The sequence below is a fragment of the Miscanthus floridulus genome, chromosome 7 (genome assembly GCF_019320115.1).
Source record: "Miscanthus floridulus cultivar M001 chromosome 7, ASM1932011v1, whole genome shotgun sequence".
Taxonomy (NCBI): domain Eukaryota; kingdom Viridiplantae; phylum Streptophyta; class Magnoliopsida; order Poales; family Poaceae; genus Miscanthus; species Miscanthus floridulus.
Window position 1 is genome coordinate 55,651,970 of NC_089586.1, and position 22,733 is coordinate 55,674,702.

At 49.2% G+C, this 22,733-nt stretch overlaps 1 protein-coding gene across 1 annotated transcript; it reads left to right on the top strand.

Annotated features, from left to right (window-relative positions):
• The first annotated feature begins 20,761 nt into the window (after positions 1–20,761).
• LOC136465538 (uncharacterized) lies at positions 20,762–22,084 on the top strand. Its single transcript, XM_066464225.1, has one exon. It carries the CDS (start codon positions 20,762–20,764, stop codon positions 22,082–22,084), a length of 1,323 nt encoding a protein of 440 aa, XP_066320322.1.
• The last annotated feature ends 649 nt before the right edge of the window (positions 22,085–22,733 follow it).

The following is a 22,733-nucleotide window of genomic DNA, read 5'->3' on the forward strand; positions in this document are numbered from 1 at the left end:
AATAAAAAAGCCAAGTAACCAAAAACTAAAACTAGTGAGGAGCCGGATTTTGGAAGACCATTCACGCAGGTGTTGCGTGCCCTTCGTCCCGCCCCACTCTGTCCATGAGGAGCGAACGTGCATGCATGTGGGCTTCCTTTCTCCTCCTCACACTATACTTGAGGAAGTGGAGACGACTTCCATATTTAAGTATAACTGCCCATGAGGTGGACTAAAGGTTCCCACTCACCCTCTCTTGCTCACACATGAATGGGCCTTTGAGATTTCTTCATAGGAATATCATAAATTCTATTGGGCCAAGCGCATTTATTCCAACAGTCGATGACTTGATTCTCATTACGATTTTTTACAATTTACCCTTTTAGAAAAAAAAAAACAGGCAAAACATACCACAAAAGAAAAACATTTTATAGGACGCTCCCCCTCAAAACAATTACCCCAAAGATCTTTTTTTTTCAAAATTGTGATCCACTGGATTAATAATATAAATAAGAATGTTAATGAATAGTCATCCCCAAAAGAAAATATAAAGGATTGTCAAAAAGAAGCAATTGAATCCCCCCGAGTGAATAATCAATTAACTCAAGGGAGAATGAGGAGATACATGTATTTGAGTTATCATGGTCTATTCACTTAGGCACAATCATGTTAATTAGTCATGACTAAAATTACACTAAGAATGAAATGAGATGATAAATGCATAACAGGATCGAATTTTCTAGGGTACACAGTGTTGCCCCTTGGGAAATGCACTATGGCTTCATGCCATGACTTGATGATTATACTTCCCAATATCTTAGTACCTCCAAGAGTGCATATGATTCAGTATTATCCATGGATACATAGGATAGAATAAGGAACATATGGTATGAGAAGGTGTTAGGGAGGTGAAACATAATAATGATCGAGTCACTAGTACACAAAATCTTTTGCGCAACGTTTTCAAAATGGCCTCAGAGGCGGGTGGCCCAGTTGCTCACCTTGGTTATTCGAGGCAGGGCAGCCGGGCCAGCAACCACCTCGGTTAATACATTAACCGAGGAGTGCATTGTAAAATAACCGCCTCGGTTAATAAGTATTAACCGAGGTGGGCATTTTAACACAACCGCCTCGGTAAATCATTAACTGAGATGGGCATTGTAAAATAACCGCCTTGGTTAATAAGTATTAACCGAGGCAGGCATTGTAACAAAACCACCTCGGTAAATCATTAACCGAGGCGGGCATTGTAATGCAATCACCTCGATAAATCAGGCCCAGCTCAGGCCCCAACAAAATCCATTATAACGAGCTCATATATAATCAAGGACTTAGGGTTTCTTCTCAATCATTCCTCTACAACATTCGACTCCGCACAACCGCCCCTTCCTCACTTTCTCCCTCCCTCCGACCCTCCTGACGTCCTCTCCCTTCGACCGAGCGAGCGGCGCGGGCAACAGGGGACGCACCTCCCTCCCTCCCGAGCAGCGTGGCCTCCTCCTCCTCCTCCTTCGGTGTGGCCTCGCGGCCACCTCTTCCTCTTTCGATGCCCCGGCATGGCTGCATGCCCTCCTCCTCCTCCTCCTCCTCCTCCTCCTCCTGTGTTACTGCGTGCCCCCCTCCTCCTCCAACCATGATGGCCTCCTCCAATGGCCTCGAAGGCGCACGACCTCCTTCTCCGATGGATCTAGGGGTGGGGCGTGTGGATCCTATGAGCAGAGGAGGCGGCGCGTGCGAATCCGACAAGGAGCGGGCTCGGCTCCTTCCCATCTTTCCCACCGCCCTGGCTCCCTTACCCCTTCCCCATTGTCGGAGCACCTCCACCACCGTAGATCCGACGCCACCACCATAGATCCGGTGCCCCATTGCCACCTTCCTCACCAATGAGCACAGATCCGACGGGCGTCCCTACCTGCACCACCAACGCATCCAGATGCGGATCCAGTGGCGGCAGCGCATCTAGGTGCGTGGCATGGCAGGCGGCGGCGCTTTTCACCCACCAGTGACCCTCTCCTCTTCCTTTCCTAGATCTGATGATCGTGGATGGGCTGCTCGTGGATCCGGTGTCTCTGACCCGTGTTTCCAGCAAGGACACAGCGGATCCGGCATTTCCGACCTGCATCTTCGGTGAGCAACTACGACGGCGGCGGCGCGTGGATGGGCTCACCGGTCTTATCCATGGGTTTTCCTTTTTTGTTTTTATTTGATTTACCGAGGTGGGCATCCAACCGCCTCAGAAAAGGTCCCATTATCCACCTCGATAAATCAATTTTGCCCGCCTCGGTAAAGATTTGTGTAGTAGTGAATGCTAATTGAAGTCCTTGGAAAAGATGGAAGAAGGAAGTGAGCTACTAAGGCTATCGAGTAGGATAGTCAGACCTAATATGGGCATGGTGGGGCCCACCCTAAGCATCGAGGTTGCATAGAACTAAAACTTGCTTAGTCAAAGTTGTGTGATCCAATTGGTGTGAGTGTGTTCTAACGAACCTTGTAAATAGGACCACCTCAGAGAAAAGTTTACTAGTTTGGCCGTCCATGATGGCGGTCAAACTATGTTGGGCTTGTATCTTGGGGTCATGTTCTGTGGCTAAGTGTGGACCATGTAGTCTCATTTCTTGGACACATGGTCTAATTGTGTCCCAACAAAGAGTTGGATGAGGTACACCATTAATTAAGATTCCAAAGGATGATTTTACACATGGTTTTGGTTGAGCGAGGTTTGTTTCTAAGTGTTGAAAAACGAGTGTCGAACATCATCGAGCTATCTATTTTTCGTTCGGCATGAAAAGTACTAGGTTCTTTATTACAAGGTCAATTTGTTCTAGTGAAAGAGGGCTTTTCCTCTGTCATAAACCTAGCATGAAGGAGATAAAATTGAATGACTAGGGACAATAATCATAGGTATTAGCAAGATCACAGATAGTGGTCCTGTAGGTGCCTATTTAAGTAGAAGGAATAAGAGAGTACAGAAGGGCTCCTAGCTCCCATCATAGTGAATATGATATTGAAGAAAGAAGGCTTCTCTGATAAACTACAACGATCTCCATGGATATGGAGTGGAATGAATGATAGATTTGGGGCATGGGATTCGAGGTTTTTTCTCCCGTCATGCTTACCTTTGTTCACAATAGAGGATGAATATAAGAGTGAAAGGGTTATGGGACAAGGATAGGAAAGAGTGTTGGTTGATGTGGTGGCTTGGGGGTCTAGGTCAAGTTGAGCTATGGACCCCAGAGGGATCAAAGAGTGACTCACCATGTGCTGAGTCAACATAAGTGGTCTTATTGCTACTATATTAGCGGTCCGACTGCACAAAATATTAGAGCCTATGTGTCTAGGTTGATTGATCAAGAGTGTCGACAAAATATGGTCGACAGTCTACCTAGGGGTATGCCCAAGGTAGTAGATTGTCGGCAGACAGATGCGTAAGCCACAAACAAGACGGTGACGCAAGACAGACACGAGGTTTTATCCAGGTTTGGCCGCCAAGAAGGCGTAATACCTACGTCCTGCGTCTGATTGTATTGCTATATGTCAATGAGATATGTTTTTAGAGGGGTCCCCTGCCCGCCTTATATAGTTCGGGGGGCAGGGTTACAGATATGGAAACTAATCCTAGTCAGTTACAATTGCCATGTGTGGCCGGATAAGGATTCCTATTCTAACCGACCAAGATCTTGCTTGATCGCCAAATCTGTCTTGACTCCTTGCGCGGGACTCCGAACAGGTTGACCGGGCCGTGCGTCGTCTTTTAGTGGACCGGACCCACTGATCCGGGCTGGCCCAAGCTTAGCCATAAGGGTATAGGGGTTAATACCCCCACAGCTAGTCCCCGAGCACTATGTATTATGCTGCAACATGCCACTTTAACCTTCTCCGAAATAGTGAGGCTTAAGTCTTGACATCTCTGACCACCATTGTCGCCGGAGAAGTAGGTTTTTCGAATAATGTATGGTGCTCTTAAAAAAGAAAAAGATTTCCGTCCTGTGAAGTGTGCCCACTTGTATTTCTGAAAAGAAATGTAAGTGAATATTGAAATGTAGCATCCTTGATCATTAGAAGCGTAGGGGTCGAAAAATAAACACATTCACCGCAAGGTGAAGTGTGCCCACTTAGTCTCCGAGCCTGGTAGTAGGTGACGTAGGCACGTGGTGCTAGGGTCTAAAAAGAATTCCCAGTTAAATTGATAAACCAATCGTCGTATAGGCGATACGAGATGCACCGGTAGGTGCATCGTACCGATGTAGTCCCCGGGCTTGCTGGAAGGCGAAGTATGAGCCTTGTAGCAAGGTCTAAATAAATGTCTCTCAACTATATGTGAGTACAAATCACATGTAGCCGAGGAGAATGATCTCCGAGCAATGGTCGGGACAGTTCCCGAGCACGATAGTAATCCTTACAATTAGTCAAAGCATAGGGGTCGATTAAATAAACACATTCGCCGCAAGGTGAAGTGTGCCCACTTAGTCCCCGAGCCTGGTAGTAGATGACACAGGCACATAGTGCCAGGGTCTAAAAAAGAAATTCCACTGAAGTTAAGAATCCAATCGTTGTATAGGTGATACGAGATGCACCGGTAGGTGCATCGTACCGATGTAGTCACCGAGCTTGCTGGAAGGCGAAGTATGAGCCTTGTAGCAAGGTCTAAATAAATGTCTCTCAACTGCATGTGTGTACAAATCACATGTAGCCAAGGAGAGCGATCTCCAAGCAGTGGTCGGGATAGTCCCCGAGCACAGTAGTGGTCGTAGCAGTCCCCCGAGCATGGTAATGGTCGGAGCAGTCCCCGAGCACGGCAATGGTTGGAGCAGTCCTCGAGCACGGCAGTGGTCTAGGCAGTCCCTGAGCACGGCAGTGGTCTGGGTAGTCCTCGAGCATTGTAGTGGTCAGGGCAGTCCTCGATCACGGCAGTTGTCTGGTCCATCCTTGAGCACAAGACATGTAGCGAAAAAACGAGCGCCGCTTGTACTATTATTTGGTGTATCTATTTGTCTCCTTACTCTATCAAGTCCAATCTGACATGTCTAGTCAAAAAAGCAGACATGTATAGCACGTCACTCTATCTTCTTGCTCTTTCTAGCAAACAGTCGCTTGGCACCTGTATGGAGGTGCGTCAGTGTGGGCCCTCTCACACTATCAATGAAGAGGCGCGTACACTGGTAATGAAGGGGCGCGTTTATTGGTGTAGATCTCGAGGTTGTGAAAACAACCATCTATGATGCATGCGCACGTCTCCCAAGAATCTCAGGCGGACGAAACGACGGAGCTCTTGGTTATTTATAATATAGAACTAGTAAGTTACTTTTTATCGATCCCCATTGTCATTCGCCGCCGCAACCTTCTTCTTCCTCTTGCCGAAACCCTATACCTCCGAAAATCATCACCAATCCCCCCTCCACTACATCCACCCCTTTTAGCAAGGACAAATTAATGGTGAAGAGAGACGCCTAGAAGAAAGCCGGAGTCATGGCGAAGGAGTGGTGGAAGTCAAGGAGCAACGAGCAGACCATCGAAGACCTCGTCGCCATGGGAGTGCTCCACAACAAGGCACTCACGGGATGATGTGCGCCAGAAGGAGAAAGCTTCCCTGATCCACAACTAGGTGAGATTGTGGTTTTTGAGGATTTCTTCAAGCAGGGTTTTGGGGTACCAGTGCACCCTTTCCTTCAGGGGCTCTGTTTGTATTACGAGATTGGGATTTGCAATCTGCATCCCAACTCGATTCTTCTTGTCTCCACCTTCATCCATCTTTGCGAAGCCTATGGTGGCTTCCAGCCCCATTTCGACCTCTTTCGCCATCTGTTCTATTTGCGAAAGAAAGGGAGCAGCGGCTTGAAGATAGCCGGAGGCGTATACCTCAATCTGCATGACGGTATGAAGGCCCAATACTTGCACTGCCCCTGGAACACATCACTGGATGAATGGTACAAGAAGTGGTTCTACATCCGTGAAGAGCCAAACACGATCACCCTGTGCGATGTGGGGTTGATTCCGGAGAAGAAGAACAGCTGGCCGAAGAAGCCCGAGCACTTGGAACAAGTCACAGAACTGCTTGGGATGATCCCATGGGGAAAGCTAGACGGTCCAAGCATGGTTGGGAACTTCATCAGCCGAAGGATCTAGCCCTGCCAGAAGAGGGTACATCCTAGATACGAATATTAGGGGAGCGCAGATCCAACAAGGACCAGGAAAGAGGCGCTTGACAAGATCGAACTCAAGGCTAGGATTAGGGAGCTATTCAACTTAGCTGATCCCAATTATATTAGGTTAAGTGACATCGAGCACGCCTTCAAGCTGGCCCGACCTCCCCCAAAGGTAAATGATACTTCCTTGTACCTGTAGAGTTACGCTGTAATAAAAATTGACTGTGTTGTCGCCTTTATGTTTCCCAGAGTAATGGTCGTGACCGGGTAGCAGTGTTCGTGTCTCCACCCCCTGGTGTGGATTGGCCCCAAGTTGCCGGCCCAACCGCCCAGACCAGTGCCAAGACCAAAGATGTCGACTGGGCGGTACTCAGGGTTGGGGAGGAGGCAACGGCCAGGGCTGCTGGCAAGCGGCTGGCGGCCAACAAACGTCGTCAGGCCATCTTCCCCCTTTCAGACGATGAAACAGAGGATGCAGACATCTTCTAACTCATCCCTCGAAAGAGGAGGAGACAAATGGAGCCGACAGAGCAGGGTGGCTCCTCTGTGCTAGCAGGGATCGCATCACTGACCACTACAACACAGAGGACAAGCGGAGAAAGGGGTGAGCACCAAACCCCGGCGCCAGTACTGGTCGTGGAAAAAGACCCGGTGGAACCCATCGAGCACGTGGAGCAAGCACGATCGAAGAGACGCTCCTTCACCACGTCATTCCGTGCTTCCAAGCTGTAAGTATTTGTAACCTTGATGTAAGCTTACAATTTGTATTGAATAATACTGTCTTCTGAACTTTTCTCTGATATATTAGGTCAGCGTCCACCGAAAATCCTGACTAGCTAGCTGGGTGCGGCACAACTTCACCAGCAATGGTAGAAAAAACTGCCCAGCAGCCAGCCGTGGAGGAACCTGTGGAAGAAAATCCACCGGCACCTCAGCAGATGAGCGGCCAAACGACAGTCCCCGAGCAACTGGTCGAGAAGAGAGCTGAGCCAAGTACAAGTGCTCCAAGCACTAACCCTGCTGAGGGGGACACTTTGGCGCCAAGGGGACCAGACCAAGCCGAGGAGCAGCAGCTGGAGGTGGCACAGAGCACGCTTGCCGATGCTACGGCTCGTGGGAAAGCCATAGTGGTCGCAGAGACTACAGACTCTAGACCAGCGCCACCTCCAGAACAAGAGGCTGAAGAGGACAAAGTAGAAGAGATCCTAGGCCATCCCCAAGACAAACGACAACATGTATATGTGTCACGCTGGTGGAACGACGAGTGGGTTATGCATGAGGAAATCCCAGAGGTCGAAGAGACCCTAAAAGTTGAACGAGCGGCAAAGCGTCTGGTGACAGAAGTCTAGGTATGTTTGGCTTGACCACTTGATCCTGCTATTTAGTCAAACTGTCTAACTTAGCTTGTTTATATACAGGACTTGATGAAGACCGCAAAGTACCGAAAGAGGTGCTTCGACCAGATTGAGGGAATCACGGCCAACAATAGAGAACTGGCGGCCGAGGTGGAACACTTGCACCACCAACTTGATGCCGCCAACCAGGAGAGGACAGAGCAAGAGGCACAGAACCAGAACCTGGTCATCCAGCTCAGTAACAAAGAGCAAGAAAAAACAAGTAAGTTGTCATTTTATCACAGCAAGTGCATGACACGTGTTGTTGCATTGTTGGTAGTGACAGCTGTAGTGCAGGCTTAGAAGCCGAAGTAACCTGCCTCTAGGAGGAGAATAGCCGTGTGACCGCAGAGTGTGGTCGCCTAAAGGAGGACAACAAGAAACTGGCGCGCAACTAGTCTCAACTCCAGGACCGTACAACCAAGATGAAGGAGGAACTAAAAAGTAAGTATTTTAGACCACCTTTCTCATTCTGTTGCCCACCTTATCTTGTCGTGCCGTTACATTTTGATGTCTTGTACGGTTTATAGTTTTAAAAGTCAATACCAAGAAACATCTAGAAGCCGTGATGAAAGATCGTGACGGCTGGAAGGCACGATGCCTAGAGACCACCAAGGATCGGGACACATGGAAGAACTGGTGCCAGGAAGTGGCAACTGGCATTTTGCCCGTCCTCGACCTTATCGACCCGGCGCTCATAGAGGAAGAGCCAAGGACGCCCCAGCTCGGACTGGTCGAGAGATGTAGAAAGGCATGGGGATGGTTCCAAGAGTTCATGAAGGAGGCAGGTGAGTACACGGGTGCACATGTGCTAAGCATGGTGCGTGCCCACTACCCCCTAATCGATCTCAAGCGCCTGGAGGCTGGATACCCGAAGGAGGTAGACCTAGACAAGGCTGAGGAACTTTGGATGGCCCAGCTGGACCTGTCATCAAAGATAATTGGTGACATTAACATGTGTGGAGGCGGGACAACGCTTGTACTGGGTACGCCATCGACAAGTCAGCTAGGAACGCCATCAGTTGCAAGCCAACCAACGAAGCCTGCAGTCTTGACCAGCCAGGCATCGGTAGGGCCATCCCCTTTAGCTCGACCAGCGCAAGAGTCCCTAAGACTCGAGTAGGATATCAGAAGCAGCGAGCAGTAGGTATCACGCACCCCGACCAGCCAATGTAATAGGCTTAGAGCTATAGAAGGAGGATATAGTTGTGATATTGTAAACTTGAGCCTCTTCAGGCAAGCTTGTAATAACGTAACTGTATATCATCGTAAGCTTGTTTGCTTTGTATAAAACATATTTAAGCTTGAAACTCATGTTGGTGTAACTAAGTGAGAACATGTTAATGTTCTGTTTAGTTGTACCATTTTGCTCGACACGTCATCCCGAAAAGTTTGTGCGGCCCTAGTTTGCCATGTGGTCAGAGTGTGAGGTGCGTGACCTGTGCACACGTAGACATGGACAAGTCAAACCAAGGGGGACCTACCCATCACCCGTAATGTAGAGAGCGGATCCCATGCACGTGTTGGGAGGAACTAGAGACAGGGCCTGCTCCGAAAACCGTAGAAGGAATGGTGGTCGGCTTTTACTGGCTAAGTTAGAATAACCATAAAATTCGAAGTGACACATTAGAGTGGTCGGAGAAATCATAATAGCTTTATTGAAGTAAATCGAAAGTACAAGAGGAGTACATATCTCAGTAGTTAAGCATAGAAACATCTAAGCTTGTCGATGTGCCACGAGTTTGGTACGTCCATACCGTCCAGGTGAGCTAACCTATAAGACGTTGGTTGTGTGACTTCCTTGATCATGAAGGGCCCCTCCCATGTGGTTGCGAGTTTATGGACACCAACCTAGTTCGTCTTCCACTTCAGGACCAGGTCCCCGACCATGAAGAACCGCTCTTTAACGTTCTTGTTGTAGTACCTGCGCAAAACAGCAAGGTATTTGGCTGTACATACACAAGAATCGAGGCGCTTCTCTTCTGCACTATTCACTTCTAGCTCCCGTACTTCATTGACCTTGCCTTCATCGAAGTTCTCTACCCGTGCTGATATGAAAGCTATATCTGGTGGGAGGACTGCCTCAGCGCCGTAAACCATAAAGTATGGTGAGACACCGGTGTTACGACTGGGCTAAGTTCGGAGGCCCTAGACCACGGCTGGTAACTCTTTGAGCCATCTTCTGGGAGCTTTGTCGTTTTCTCTGTACATCCTCTTCTTTAATGCATCCAAGATCATGCCATTTGCCCGCTCGACTTGTCCATTAGCTCTAGGGTGCGCCACCGAGACGTATTTTACTACTATGCTCCTTTCATCGCAGAAGTCCCAAAAAGCGTTCCCGGTGAACTGAGTACCCAGATCAGTGATGATGTTGTTAGGTATGCCGAAACGGTGGATGTCCTAGTCGAGGAACATGATAGCCTTTTCTAAGGATGCCTGTACCAAAGGCATGTATTCTATCCACTTAGAAAATTTGTCGATCAGCACAAAGACGCATGTAAATTTCCCAGGTGCCGGTTTGAAGGGCCTGATCATATCCAGTCCCTAGCATGCAAAGGGCCAAGAGGCTGGTATTGTCTAGATCTCATGTGCTGGTACGTGGATTCTCTTGGCGAAGAACTAACAACCCTCACAGTGGTGGACTAGCTTCTCTGCGTCGGCTACTGCTGACGGCCAATAGAACCCTGCTCGGAATGCCTTACCGACCAGTGTTCTTGAGGCCACGTGGTTGCCGCAGGAGCCAGAGTGGATTTGGTCCAAGAGATGTTCACCTTCCTCCTGGGTTATACACTTCATCAAGATTTCCTCCTTTGCGTTTTTGTGCCATAACTTGCCATCGACGAGCAGATACTGCTTACTGCGACGCATCAGGCGCTCATTTTCTGTCCGATCAGTATAACCACTGCCATCTATTAAGTACTTGATGAAAGGTATTGTCTAGTCAGGCTCATGAGTGGTCGGAGGCGGCTCGGTGGTGCTCGACACCGGAACCATAGCCACTAATTGCTGGTCTGGAGCTTTATCGACCGTGGAATCTTCCTCTTCGATGGAAGGCGTGAGCAGGTCTTGGACAAATACGCCATGTGGGATTTTGGCTCAAGATGATCCTAACTTTGATAGCGCATCTGCTGCTTGATTTTTGTCCCGAACCACGTGTATGTACTCGATGCCATAGAACCTGCCTTCCAGTTTTCTGATTGATTTACAATATGCATCCATCTTTTCGCTGGTCGTGTCCCAGTCCTTGTTGAGTTGGTTGATGACCAGAGCTGAGTCTCCGTAGACATAGAGACGTTTAACGCCAAGCTCAACCACAATGCGCAAACCATGTAGGCATGCTTCGTACTCGGCGGCATTATTAGATGCTAGGAAATAAATCCTGAGGACGTACCGGAGCTGCTCCTTGGATGATGATACGAAAAGGACTCCTGCACCTGCACCGTCAATGTTGAGAGAGCCATCAAAGTACATCGTCCAATACTCGTCGGATCCGAGAGAGGCAGGCGTGCTTAAGTCTATCCACTCGACGATGAAATCGATGAGTGCCTGAGACTTGATTGTAGTGCGGCTTGCAAATTCCAAGGAGAAGGGGCATAGCTCCATTGCCCATTTGACGATGCGCCCGTTCACATCCTTGTTGCTAATGATGTCTCGCAGAGGGTACTCAGTCATGACCACCACACGATATCTGTCGAAGTAGTGTTTCAACTTTCGGGATGTTATCAGTATGGCATAGATCAACTTCTGAATCTATGGGTACCTAGTCTTGGACTCATTGAGTACCTCACTGATGAAATAGATTGGTCATTGTACCTTGTAGACGTGGCCAGGCTCGTCGTGCTCGACCACCATGGCTGTGGAGACCACTCGATTAGTAGCCGCAATGTAAAGCAAGAGTGTTTTGCCTTCTCTTGGAGCAGTGAGGACTGGAGGTGACATAAGGTATTGTTTCATCTGTGTGAAGGCAGCGTCTGCTTCCTCCGACCACTCAAACTTTTTGGATGCTTTGAGTAGTTTAAAGAACGGTAATCCTTTTTCGCCTAATCTTGATATGAAACGGCTGAGGGCGGCCATGCATCCGGTAAGCTTCTGAACATCCTTCACCTTTTTGGGTGGCTTCATGTCCAAGATAGCTTTGACTTTCTCTAGGTTAGGGCATATGCCGTCGTGACTGGCGATGTTGCCGAGTAGTATGCCAGAAGGAACACCAAAGATGCACTTCTTTGGGTGTAACTTCCACTGGAATGTGTTAAGGGCTGCAAAGGTGCGTTCCAGGTTGTCAACAAGGGTATATGCTTCCTTGGTTTTGACAACTATATCATCAACATAAGCCTCGACGAGGTCGTCTTTTATCTCATCTTTGAGGCAAGCTTGTATAGCGCGTTGGTAGGTAGCCCTGGCGTTCTTGAGCCTGAATGACATGGTCTTGTAGTAGTAGGCGCCGAAAGGCGTGATAAAAGATGTCTTGATCTGGTCATCCTTTTTGAGAGCGATCTGGTGATAACCAGAGTAGCAATCGAGAAAGGAAAGCAGCTCGCAACTGGCAGTTGAATCTACGACCTCGTCTATGCGAGGTAAGCCAAAGGGGTCCTTAGAGCAATGTTTGTTGAGATCAGTGTAATCAACGCACATTCTCCATTCATTATTCTTTTTGCGTACAAGAACCGGGTTGGCTAACCACTCCGGATGATACACTTCTTTGATAAATCCGGCTACCAAAAGCCGTGTAACTTCTACCCTAATCGCCTCCTATTTGTTGCGAGCGAACCATCATAGCTTCTGCTTAATAGGTTTGGCCTTGCCGTTGACATTCAAGGAGTGCTCGATCAAGTTCTGAGGTACACCGGGCATGTCAGCAGGTTTCCATGCGAACACATCCACGTTGCTCCTCAAGAACCTGACGAGTGTGTCTTCCTATTTGGGATCTAGGTTGGCCCTGATAAGGGCCGTTTTGCTGGGATCGCTGTCGACCAGCTGGATCACCTTGTGCTCCTTGGACTTAATGTTCTTGTGTGGAGCCTCGAGCTCCGGGATCTCCAGGTGGTCGGTCGAGGTCTTCTTGGCGTCGAGCATGGTCTTGGCCATGCTAATAGAGAGGTCATGAGCCTCTACTATTTTGAAACTATCATCTTCGTAGGTGTAAGCTACGTACACATTGCCTCGGAGGGTTAGAACTCCTTTCTCGGTAGGCATCTTGAGGACCAGATACCTGTAATGAGGTATGGCCATGAACTTGGTGAGCGACGATCGACCAAGAATAGCATGGTAGGTGCCGTCGAAGTCAGCGACCATGAAGTTGACGTAGTCGGTGTGGAAGTGGTCCGGGGTCCCAAACTACACAGGTAGCGTGATCTACCCAAGAGGTGTAGAGCTTTGTCCAGGGAGAACACCCCGGAACTGTGCTTCGTATGGCTTGAGGTCCGCCTGAGCTATCTTTAGGGCGGGTAGACTGTTCTTGAACAGTATATCGATGGAGCTACCGCCATCGATCAGTACTCTGTCGAACTAAACCTTGTTGATACAAGGATCGAGGACTAGGGGAAAACGCCCTGGCTCAGGTATAGCGGCCCATTGGTCCTTTCTGCTGAAGGAGATTTTGCGGTGAGACAACGGAGGGAGCCGCGGATCGGTGAGGAGGTTGTCGGTGTTGGCCACGTTCAAGCAAGCACGGGCGAGCAGCTTGCGTTCTCGTTTGGTCTCGATGGACACTTTGCCTCCGATGATGGTGTGCACGTGATCGGTTGGCTTGACGTACTTGTGACGAGGGTCTGCATTGTCGTCGTCGTTATCCTCGTTGCGTTGTTCCCCTACGTCGTTAGGCTTGTCGGATGTATCCGGAGCCTGTTGACGCGTGTAGATAGACTTGAGAACGCGACAATTCTCCATGGTATGGTTTGACTTAGGATGGAGCTGGTAGGGCCCCTTCAATGCTTTGGCGTAGTCATCTTCGTAATTACAACGTCCGCCACCCTTTTTAACGGTGTTGACCTCGCCGTCGTCTTCCCGAGCATGCTTGCTCCTGTAATCATCATGGCAGTTATGCCGCTGATTATGTTGGTCGCGGTGGTCGCGGGAGTCATTGTGCTGGTTGCGGCGGTCAAAATTGTCGCTCTGACCACGGTTGCCGTGGTAGTCATCGCGGTGTGGGGGGTGGTCGGTGCATGGAACCCTTGCTGCTTCTTCAATAATTATCTTTTTAGCATCGTCGACATCCGCATATTTCTTAGCGATGGCCAGGAGCGCTATGACCGATTCAGGTCTCTTATGGAGGAGCTTGTCCCTTAGGGCATTGTGGAAGCGGAGGCCAGTGATGAAAGCCTCGATTGCTTCGTTGTCGGAGATTGATGGGACCTTGATGCGCATCTCCGAGAAATGCCGGACGTACTTGCGCAGTGGCTCATCTTTTCGATCTTGAATCCGTTGTAGATCGTATTTGTTGCCTGGTTGTTCACAAGTAGCAATGAAGTTGTCGATGAAGGCTTGCTTGAGCTCCTACCAAGAGTCAAAGTAGTTTGCTGGCAAGCTGACCAGCCATTAGTGACCTGCATGGCCAATAGCGACTGGGAAATAGTTAGACATGACCTGCTCGTTAGCCATGGCTGATCTGCACGTAGTTTCATAGAGCATGACCCATAATTCAGGGTTTCCTTGCCATCGTACTTCTGAAGTTTCTTGAGCTTGAAATTCTTGGGCCATATGACTTGGCAAAGGTGTGGAGTAAACTACTTCAAACCTGGCGGGCCATGTGCAGTGTCATATTCTATACGGTGATAACTTTCATGGGATGCTCGATCGTCGGCTCTCTGGTTGATGCGAGCGTGCAGATTGCGTCCACCGAGGTAATGGCGGAGATCGTTATTGCCATCGCGGCGATCTCGATTGCCATCTGGATTAGCCCTGCGACCATGGTTATCGTGGCGATTGTCGCAGTTGTCTCGACGATTATCGTCCCAGACATCGCGGCGGTTGTCGTCCCGATGGCGGTTGTCATCCTGGCCACCATCATGGCCACCGTTTCTACCTTGACGGTTGTCTGATGGGTCGTTGTTGTGCGAGCCACATTGGTTGAGTGGTTATGAGCGACTTGGGTGCTGGCGGCTGTGGCTTGACTCGACTGAGACGGATGGAGCCTGGGCTTGATTTATAATCTCTACGGTCTGGGCCATAGCAGCCATCAGATAGGCTTGTATTTCATCGTGAACTGCTTGGGTTTCCGGGGTGTTGGGTGGCCATTGCATTGTCGCCATGGCGATGGCTACGTTGGCGCTTGGAGTCCTGAAGACCTGTTTGTCCCCCACCCTGTCGAAAGCATCGTTAAGGTCACGTGGCTGGACCCTTATGCGTTGTGCCTCCTGGTCTGCTTTAGCTTCGATTTGCCGGCGATTAAACCGGCCAATATTACGTGCTTCGCGTGCAGTCCTTTCTTGTTCTGTTTTGCCAACTATCGGTGGTTCGTCATTGCTGACAACATTGATCAAACCCCCTTGTCTTGGTAGGAAAGACGGGAATTGCGGGAAACCCGGGGCATGGTCTGGGATATCCAGATCGTATTCGACGCCTTCATCGTCGTGATGCTGGAGCTCGGTGTGCATGGAGGCATTAGATGCGATGCCAGACGAGGAGCTAGAGTCACCCTCTTGGACCATGTGGACGGATCCTTCTTGATAATCCTCAATCCGGATCATGTTGACGAAGTTGCTTGGCCTTGGACGAGGCTGATGTACAAAACCTAGATCCGAGCAGCGTTGTATGTTATATGCGTAGTTGGAGGCAGCGTTGCGCAGGCCGTAGGGCTGGGCCTGGTAATTCTCCATTGAGGCTTCGTACTCGGAGAGCCGGAGACCCGTCGCGGAGGCTGGCCGGCAATGAGCGGAGTGCCCTTCAGGAGTAGATATGACCACGAGATCTATACCAAGTCATGCAGGACGACTGGCCCGAGCTGGTCAGGTAGATCTATTGTGGGGTGCGGTCACCTGCTCATTAGGTTGACTTTGAATCGTACTTACCAGAGCTAGGGTTTCAGCGAGTTTGGTGCCGACCCGATCGATGGAGTCGAGCAGGTCGGTGTTGTCGATCTGCTTCCCTTTGTAGCGAGGAAGTGGATGATGGGTTGTCGGCATGGCTAAAAGTGATGCGAGCGTGGTCGGAGCCAGATGTACCATGGTCGGAGCTAGATCCATCGTGGTCGGAGCCATATTCATCGTGGTCGGAGCCGTATCCACCGTGGTCGGAGCCGTAGCCGATGCAGGTGAGGCAGTGGTCGACGCAGACTGAATCCACGCCTCCTCCATGGTCATGGCGATGAAGTCGTCAGAGCTGGTGGTCCAGGTGATCTAGCCAACGGTGAACGTGAGGCCGTTCGGCGTAGCCATGGAGCCAGAGATGATGACCATCTTGTTTGCTTGGAGAGCAGTACGCACACCCCCTACCTGGCATGCCACTATCGATGAAATATGGTCGGTAGTCTACCTAGGGGTATGCCCAAGGTAGTAGATTGTCGGCAGACAGATGCGCAAGCCACAAACAAGACGGTGACGCAAGACAGACACGAGGTTTTATCCAGGTTCGGCTGCCAAGAAGGCGTAATACCTACGTCCTGCGTCTGATTGTATTGCTGTATGATTTTTAGAGGGGTCCCCTACCCGCCTTATATAGTCCGGGGGCAGGGTTACAGATCTGGAAACTAATCCTAGTCAGTTACAATTGCCATAGGTGGCCGGATAAGGATTCCTATTCTAACCGACCAAGATCTTGCTTGATCACCAAATCTATCTTGACTCCTTGCGCGGGACTCCAAATAGGTTGACCGGGCCGCGCGTCGTCTTTTAGTGGACCGGACCCACTGATCCGGGCCGGCCCAAGCTTAGCCATAAGGGTATAGGGGTTAATACCCCCACAAAGACAAACCCAGGGTCAAATAAATGGGGCTGAGGTCGACAATGACCTCACTAGTGGTCTAACTATTGTGTGGCTTGATCAAACTACCCAGGTGGCAAAAAATAGGGTGTATTCCAAAGGAAGTTCTCGCACCATGATTGAGTCTTAGTGCAAAGCATTGTATAGTCATACAAGGAAGATGATTAATGATAACAAGTGAAATGTCCTTGTTTGGTTTTGGTAATTGAGTGACAACCTAGGTGGACTAATATGTTTAAATATGAGATACACATGTGATTAGTCCACATGTAAACTTGTGTGAGCAACTCATGCCATGACGGTGAAGATGGCTTGGATTTGTGGCAAGGTTCACACATGTGATGAAGGAGCTCATTGCATATGAGACATGACATGGAGTCATGTGATCAAGGTGGAGAAGATCAAGATAAGACTTGGCTCGATGGACCGGTTGCAAGTGTGAAGGGCAAGTTGAGTGATGACTTGGCGCCGATGGACCGAGGCAACGGTGATGAGCAAGTGAAGTGTAACACCCCTGGTGTTACAGACTTAGTTAGCACTGAAGGGACCATGACACCTAAGAGGGGGGGTGAATTAGGCAACTTAAAATTCTAACTCTTAAAGCTATGGCCTCTTTTTCTAACCCAAGCAAAACCTATGCAAATAAATAAACTATCTAGATGTGCAACTATGGTTTTGCTAGTGTGTTGCTATCTCTACCGTAAACATAATAAAGTAATCAATGTAAATGCAGAAGCTAAAGAGCAAGGTAGAGATATGCAAACTCCCGTCGACGACTCCGGTATTTTTACCGAGGTATCGAGAAGCGCGTAAGCTTCCCCCTAGTCCTCGTTGGAGCCCCTCGCAAGGAATCCCTCGCAAGGGCCAAGCTCTCGGTCGGGTAACTCCGTGGATAGCCTTGGGCCTTCCCCACGCGCAAGTGGGTCTCCGATGTGCCTCTCGGCAAGCCTCTCCCGGATGCTCCCCGCCGTCTTCACTATCAAGCTTCCAGCCGAAACGCCGCGGGCCTTGTTCCCTCCGGTACATGGTGGCGGCCACACCACAACCGCGGTTGGTGTGATCTCGCAAGACTTCAAGCCCCTCCAATGTACAACACTTGTGCTCGCAAGCACGGGTTGGCAAGAGGTATGCAAACCTCACTAAACACTAGGCATACACCTAGAGCAAGCGCATAAGCGGTGGTCTAATCAACCTAAGCACTTCGCAAAGCACTTATGCTAATCACCTAATAAAACACTAAGCACTATGCATATGGAGATCACTAAAATGGTATATCAACACCCTTGGTATGTTTCCTTAGCTCCACGCTTCTCAAATGGCCGATTGGGGGTTGTATTTATAAGCCCCACTAAGAAAGTAGCCGTTGGGATCAAATTCCCGCGAAACTGCTACTGACCGGACGCGTCCGGTCATCCCGACCATTGAGCCGGCAATATACTGATCGGACGCTGGCCAGCGTCCGGTCGCCTGCCACCGAACGCGTCCGGTCGTAGATTTGCCGCTCTAGAACCTCTCTGTACTCGATCGGACGCTGCTGTCCTGCGTCCGGTCGGTTGCCGCCAGTGTCCGATCCAGTGTCCGGTCGCCTGTCTGCCAGGCCACTTGCCCAGCGTCCGGTCGCAGCGTCCGGTTGCTTGTCTAGCGTCCGGTCCTGCATCCGGTCACCACAGTGAGCTCATTTCTTCACGATCTTGCATACGGCTTGGTTCCAATCTTCATGCTTAGACTTGGCTTGATCTTTTGGGTCTTCTCTTGTGCTTCAAAGGTCTTGCTTGAGGTGTTGATCATTGGATCATCACGTCGCCTTCGTCCAAGTTACGTCTTGCACCCTATTGAACTACAAAACAAACACTTGCAAATTCATTAGTCCAATTTGGTTGTGTTGGTTATCAAACACCAAAATCCAAAGTAAATGGGCCAATGGTCCATTTTCCTTACAAGCACTGAGGTTAAGGCCTTATAAACCCTAGCATATGCGTTTTCCAGGATTTTAAAATAAATTCTCACATGAAATGGTAAGGTGAACCTGGTGTGACTTACTTTTGTGAATAAAAGAATCAAATAAGTGTTGCTAATCAATTTTTCTTTGGTACTTAAAAGCTTTTAAATAATCTTGGAAACAAAAGTTGTTTAGGGTTTGTTTTGGAAAAGTCTGAAGAAAGTTCATAAAATGCCTGCTAGCAATTCTAGCAAATAAATAGTGAGTGACTTGTCCTATTTGATTAAGCATGAAAAGCAATTTTTATAAACAAAAATAAAATATAAGTTGTATTTAGTACTTAAATAAAATTTAAAGTACAAGTTTAGTAGATGAAAATGCAACTTTTGTTTTGGTGAATAGATGTTGTTCAATTGTATTTTTGATAGCTCAAGAATTGAATGTGGAATTCAATTTTAGCTTCTAGAACTAAAATGACCTGTCTAAAAACCTAATGATGATGCCGTTTTGGCATTTAAATTTTAATTAAATTTCTTAAACACTAGATCCATGTTTTTGTACTATTAGTTGCACCATAACGAGTACCTTGACATGGTGTAGTTCATGGACTAGTTTGGTTTTGCGTAGGCGTTGCAAAAATTGCCCGAACTTCGTTGAAACGAGCTATGGACCTTGTTAGCGCTTTGTTCGCGAACCGGCGTTCAGCATGATGAACTCATGTTGGCATCCTTTTATCTCCCTCTCTGGTTGTTCTTTGGTCGTGACAATTGCTTTGCTAGGTCGGTGTTAGTATTGGCTTCTGCTTCCATCCTGTCGGACGCTGACTTCAGGTTGCGCAGACCCCTCTCCCCTCTTCCCGAAGGGGCCGGTAATAGATGACTTCGCAAAGCTTGTTTTGTAGGACTAACCATGCGGTGAAGGTTACGCAGCCTAGGCATCATCGCCGACTTCACCTATAGCATGTGCTCAAGCCCATTGAGGGGGATCTTCGAGGCACGATAGAATGAGGACCCCGCAAGGAGGGAAGCCTCATGACCTTAGGAGGATGGTAGAGACCAGAGTGCAACAAGTTCAAATTTTCCTCCGTTGTACGAGGAATAATCCCTCTCTGTGCCCTTGCGCCTATAATTTTACTATGCATCCCAGTGTGGCTATAAATTGGGACCATTCGGCTATAACAAGAGAGATAGATTGATTTCGTCATTTACTCCATCATTTATTGTGTTCTGTTTCCGGTGCCAGTTTCATGTCTTTCTCCTATGGGTAATCCTCCACCTCCACCCTCGCGTCTCCTTAGTAGAGGGTTCAGAGGCCGAGTGTGATCCTCATAAGAGGTGCATGTGAGCTTGGAACACCGATCTCAGGTTGCCACCAACACTAAGGGAGAAGGGGGACCCGCATGGAATCGGAGCGCTTAGGGGAGAAAAACGCGCATGTGAGCTTGGAATGACGAGCAAGCACGACTCCCTAATTTTGACGAGCGAGATAACCGGGATAGTGTGGGGGAATAAAAAGAAAATGAGATAGAGAAGCTATTGGACCTCTTTTTTTTTGCCTACAAGTCTCTTGGAATTGCTCTAAGCGGTAGGTTGATAAACAAATGTGTTGCTCAATTGATTGATACAAGTAACCATATTATGCTTGATCGTTACCTTAATTAGAATAGAAAAGCTACATCTCACTCGAGTGTTAGAAAACTCGATTCTTCTCTCTTCTCTTCCTCTCTCTCTTCTCCGTCTCCAACGAGCTTAGACGAATTTTTTGGGAGACAGGTAGGCCAAGCGGTGGGGCAGGAGAGACGGCGATGACGTCACTGGAGCAGACGGCGGAGGAGGTGGTCGGGCTACGTTAGGGCGCGGGGTAACCATGACCATGACGATGGTAGGGGGAAGAGATGAAGGAGGTCGCCGCGGGCGCGATAGGGTCTCGTCGAAGGTCCACGGCAGCAACCGCGGCCGCAAGCTCCGGCGAGACCCTACCTCGCCGTGACGGGGCAGTAGGCGAGAGGAAGGTGTGAAGAAAAGGAATCGAGTGTTCTAGGTCCCAAATCATTCTAGTGATGCATAGACAGATTCAGTTAGAATCTCTTTCACCTACTTTCCATCGTACATGCTTTCCTCTACTGCGATAGCTCATCATATCTTCCTCCTTGCCTCGCCTACCTTCTTAATTTGTCATCCTCGGTATCAGCCTTGCTCGCCACCCTGATATTGCCAGGCTGGCCTGCTGTGAAATCTCTACGGCTCCCGTTGGCGCCGCAGTTTAGGTATTAGAAACTGGCGGCGTGGCACACACACGATAAGCATGGGGAGCACCGGGCAGTAGGGTTTGCATACCTAAGTAAGCAACCACAGGTCCCCACGAGACACCCTCCAAATTCCCCATTTGCTATGCTGGTCCCCCAAAATCTCACGCCTCAGCCGCCGATCTGCGCCGCCGCCGTCGCAATGGAGCCGAAGAGCAAGGACAGGAAGCTCTCTCTGCTGGGGGTGGCTGCATCCGCAGCCTTGATTGGCATGGTGCTCGGCAACGACGACATCCTCCGTGAGATCCTGCTCCGCCTCGGCTTCATGAGCTGCCTCGTCCGCGCCGCCGCCGTCTGCAAGCAATGGTACCGGGTCGCCTCCGATCCGGACTTCCTCCTCAGGTTCCGTGCCCTCCACCCGCCCCGCCTCCTCGGCTTCTACGACAACGAACTCCTGCGCTTCGTGCCGCGCCCACATCCCCCAGAGGTCGCTTCTGTCGTCCGCCGCTGCTGCAGCCTCCACATCGGGTACCGCGTGGACATCCTCTACGACTGCCGCAACGGTCGCGTCATTCTCTGCCTTGTGGACGACAACGGAGAAGAGGCGACATTTCGCTACGCCATCTGCAGCTCACTGTACCCTGAGAGAGGCCTAACCTTCTTCCCATGGCCCGACGAGAACTCCGATGATGAAGAAGGCGAGGGCGAGGACGACGACGACAACGACGATGGTGATAATGATTTGCTGTGGTCAGTTTTTGATCAAGGTTTGCTTCTCCCCGAGGATGGTGGTGACGGCCTCTCGTGCACTTCGGTGACCATGACGCGCAGTGTTAGGGGAATCAGGGCACACATCTGTGACTCGCAAGCTGGAAACTGGAACAAGGTCCGCAGTTCGGAGGTCGTACTGTGGGCGGATCTGCCGGAACAGTTAGTGGCATGCCGCAATTTTGGTTTCCTTGCATATGGCAAGGTCTACCGAATTTGTATGGCAGATCACATCCTCGGGATAGATTTAGCTTCTACGAGCCTGTTCTTGATCAAGCTTCCGGAAGGGGTGAAGCACAGATCTCATGCTGCAAACATTGGGTTATCGCGTGCTGAGGTTCCGGGGTTTAATCTTATCCATGTGAGTGAGGACTTTCAGCTTTCTGTCTGGATCTACAGAACGGAATGCAGCGGCCCAGGCAACTGGGAGCTGGTTGACACAGTCTGCCTGCGTCAGGCCTTTGGTCACCTCGTGCATCCTACCTGGTTTTCAGGGAATGTGTTTTTCAGTGTAAATGATGTCAGAGATAATGCCGAGTTTGTCTTGTTTGAGATAGAACAACAACTCTTCTACCTGGATGTTTCAAGAAGGACTGTGGAGAAGGTGTACCATGGAACCCAGAGTCATGGATGCCCGTTTGATGTCTGTCCCTTGGTGAAGGTTTGGCCTCCTACTTTTCCAGAGCTGAACAATGATTGACATGTCCAAAAGTTGGAGTCATGACGACAGGTTTGTCTTCAGTGGACTCTGTGATTCATGCATGGTTAGTGGTTTGTCTTCACTCTTCAGTGAATTGTATGATTCATTTTTTGTGGTTTGTCTTCAGTGAATTGTATGAATCATTTTAAGTTGTGGATTTATATGTACCTTCTCAAATGATGTAATGGTGCTAGTGGATGATGGATTATATGTAAGGTTATTTGTCTCTAGGGTTGACTGTTGACTGTCGTTGTTATTATTAGGCTATTAGCCTATAGTACTATCTCGAAAGCATTAAGAAGTAAATCATGTTAGTCTACCCTTTTCTGGCTTACGACAAGCTATGCATAGACAGATATATTCTTCTGTTGCACCACAGCACGTCACATCAGAAGTTTCCATTTGGTTCTTCTAGGCGGTACTACCACTAGTAGAGAACCTAGCTGTAGTCCCGGTTCAACCCCTTTAATCCCGGTTTTGGAACCGGGACTATGCAATCGGGACTAAAGGTCTTGATTTTTAGTCCCGGTTCCTCCAACCGGGAGTAGAGGTGTTTATTGGGTAAAAAAAAAGTTACAGCTATGGAGATTCGAACCTACGACCTCCTAAACTCTTGCACGCGTTACCATCTCACCTACCACCACACATG

What these genes read in the sequence shown, in the direction of transcription:
- LOC136465538 (XM_066464225.1), top strand. Translation starts at nt 20,762, where the DNA reads ATGCTGGTCCCCCAAAATCTCACGCCTCAGCCGCCGATCTGCGCCGCC.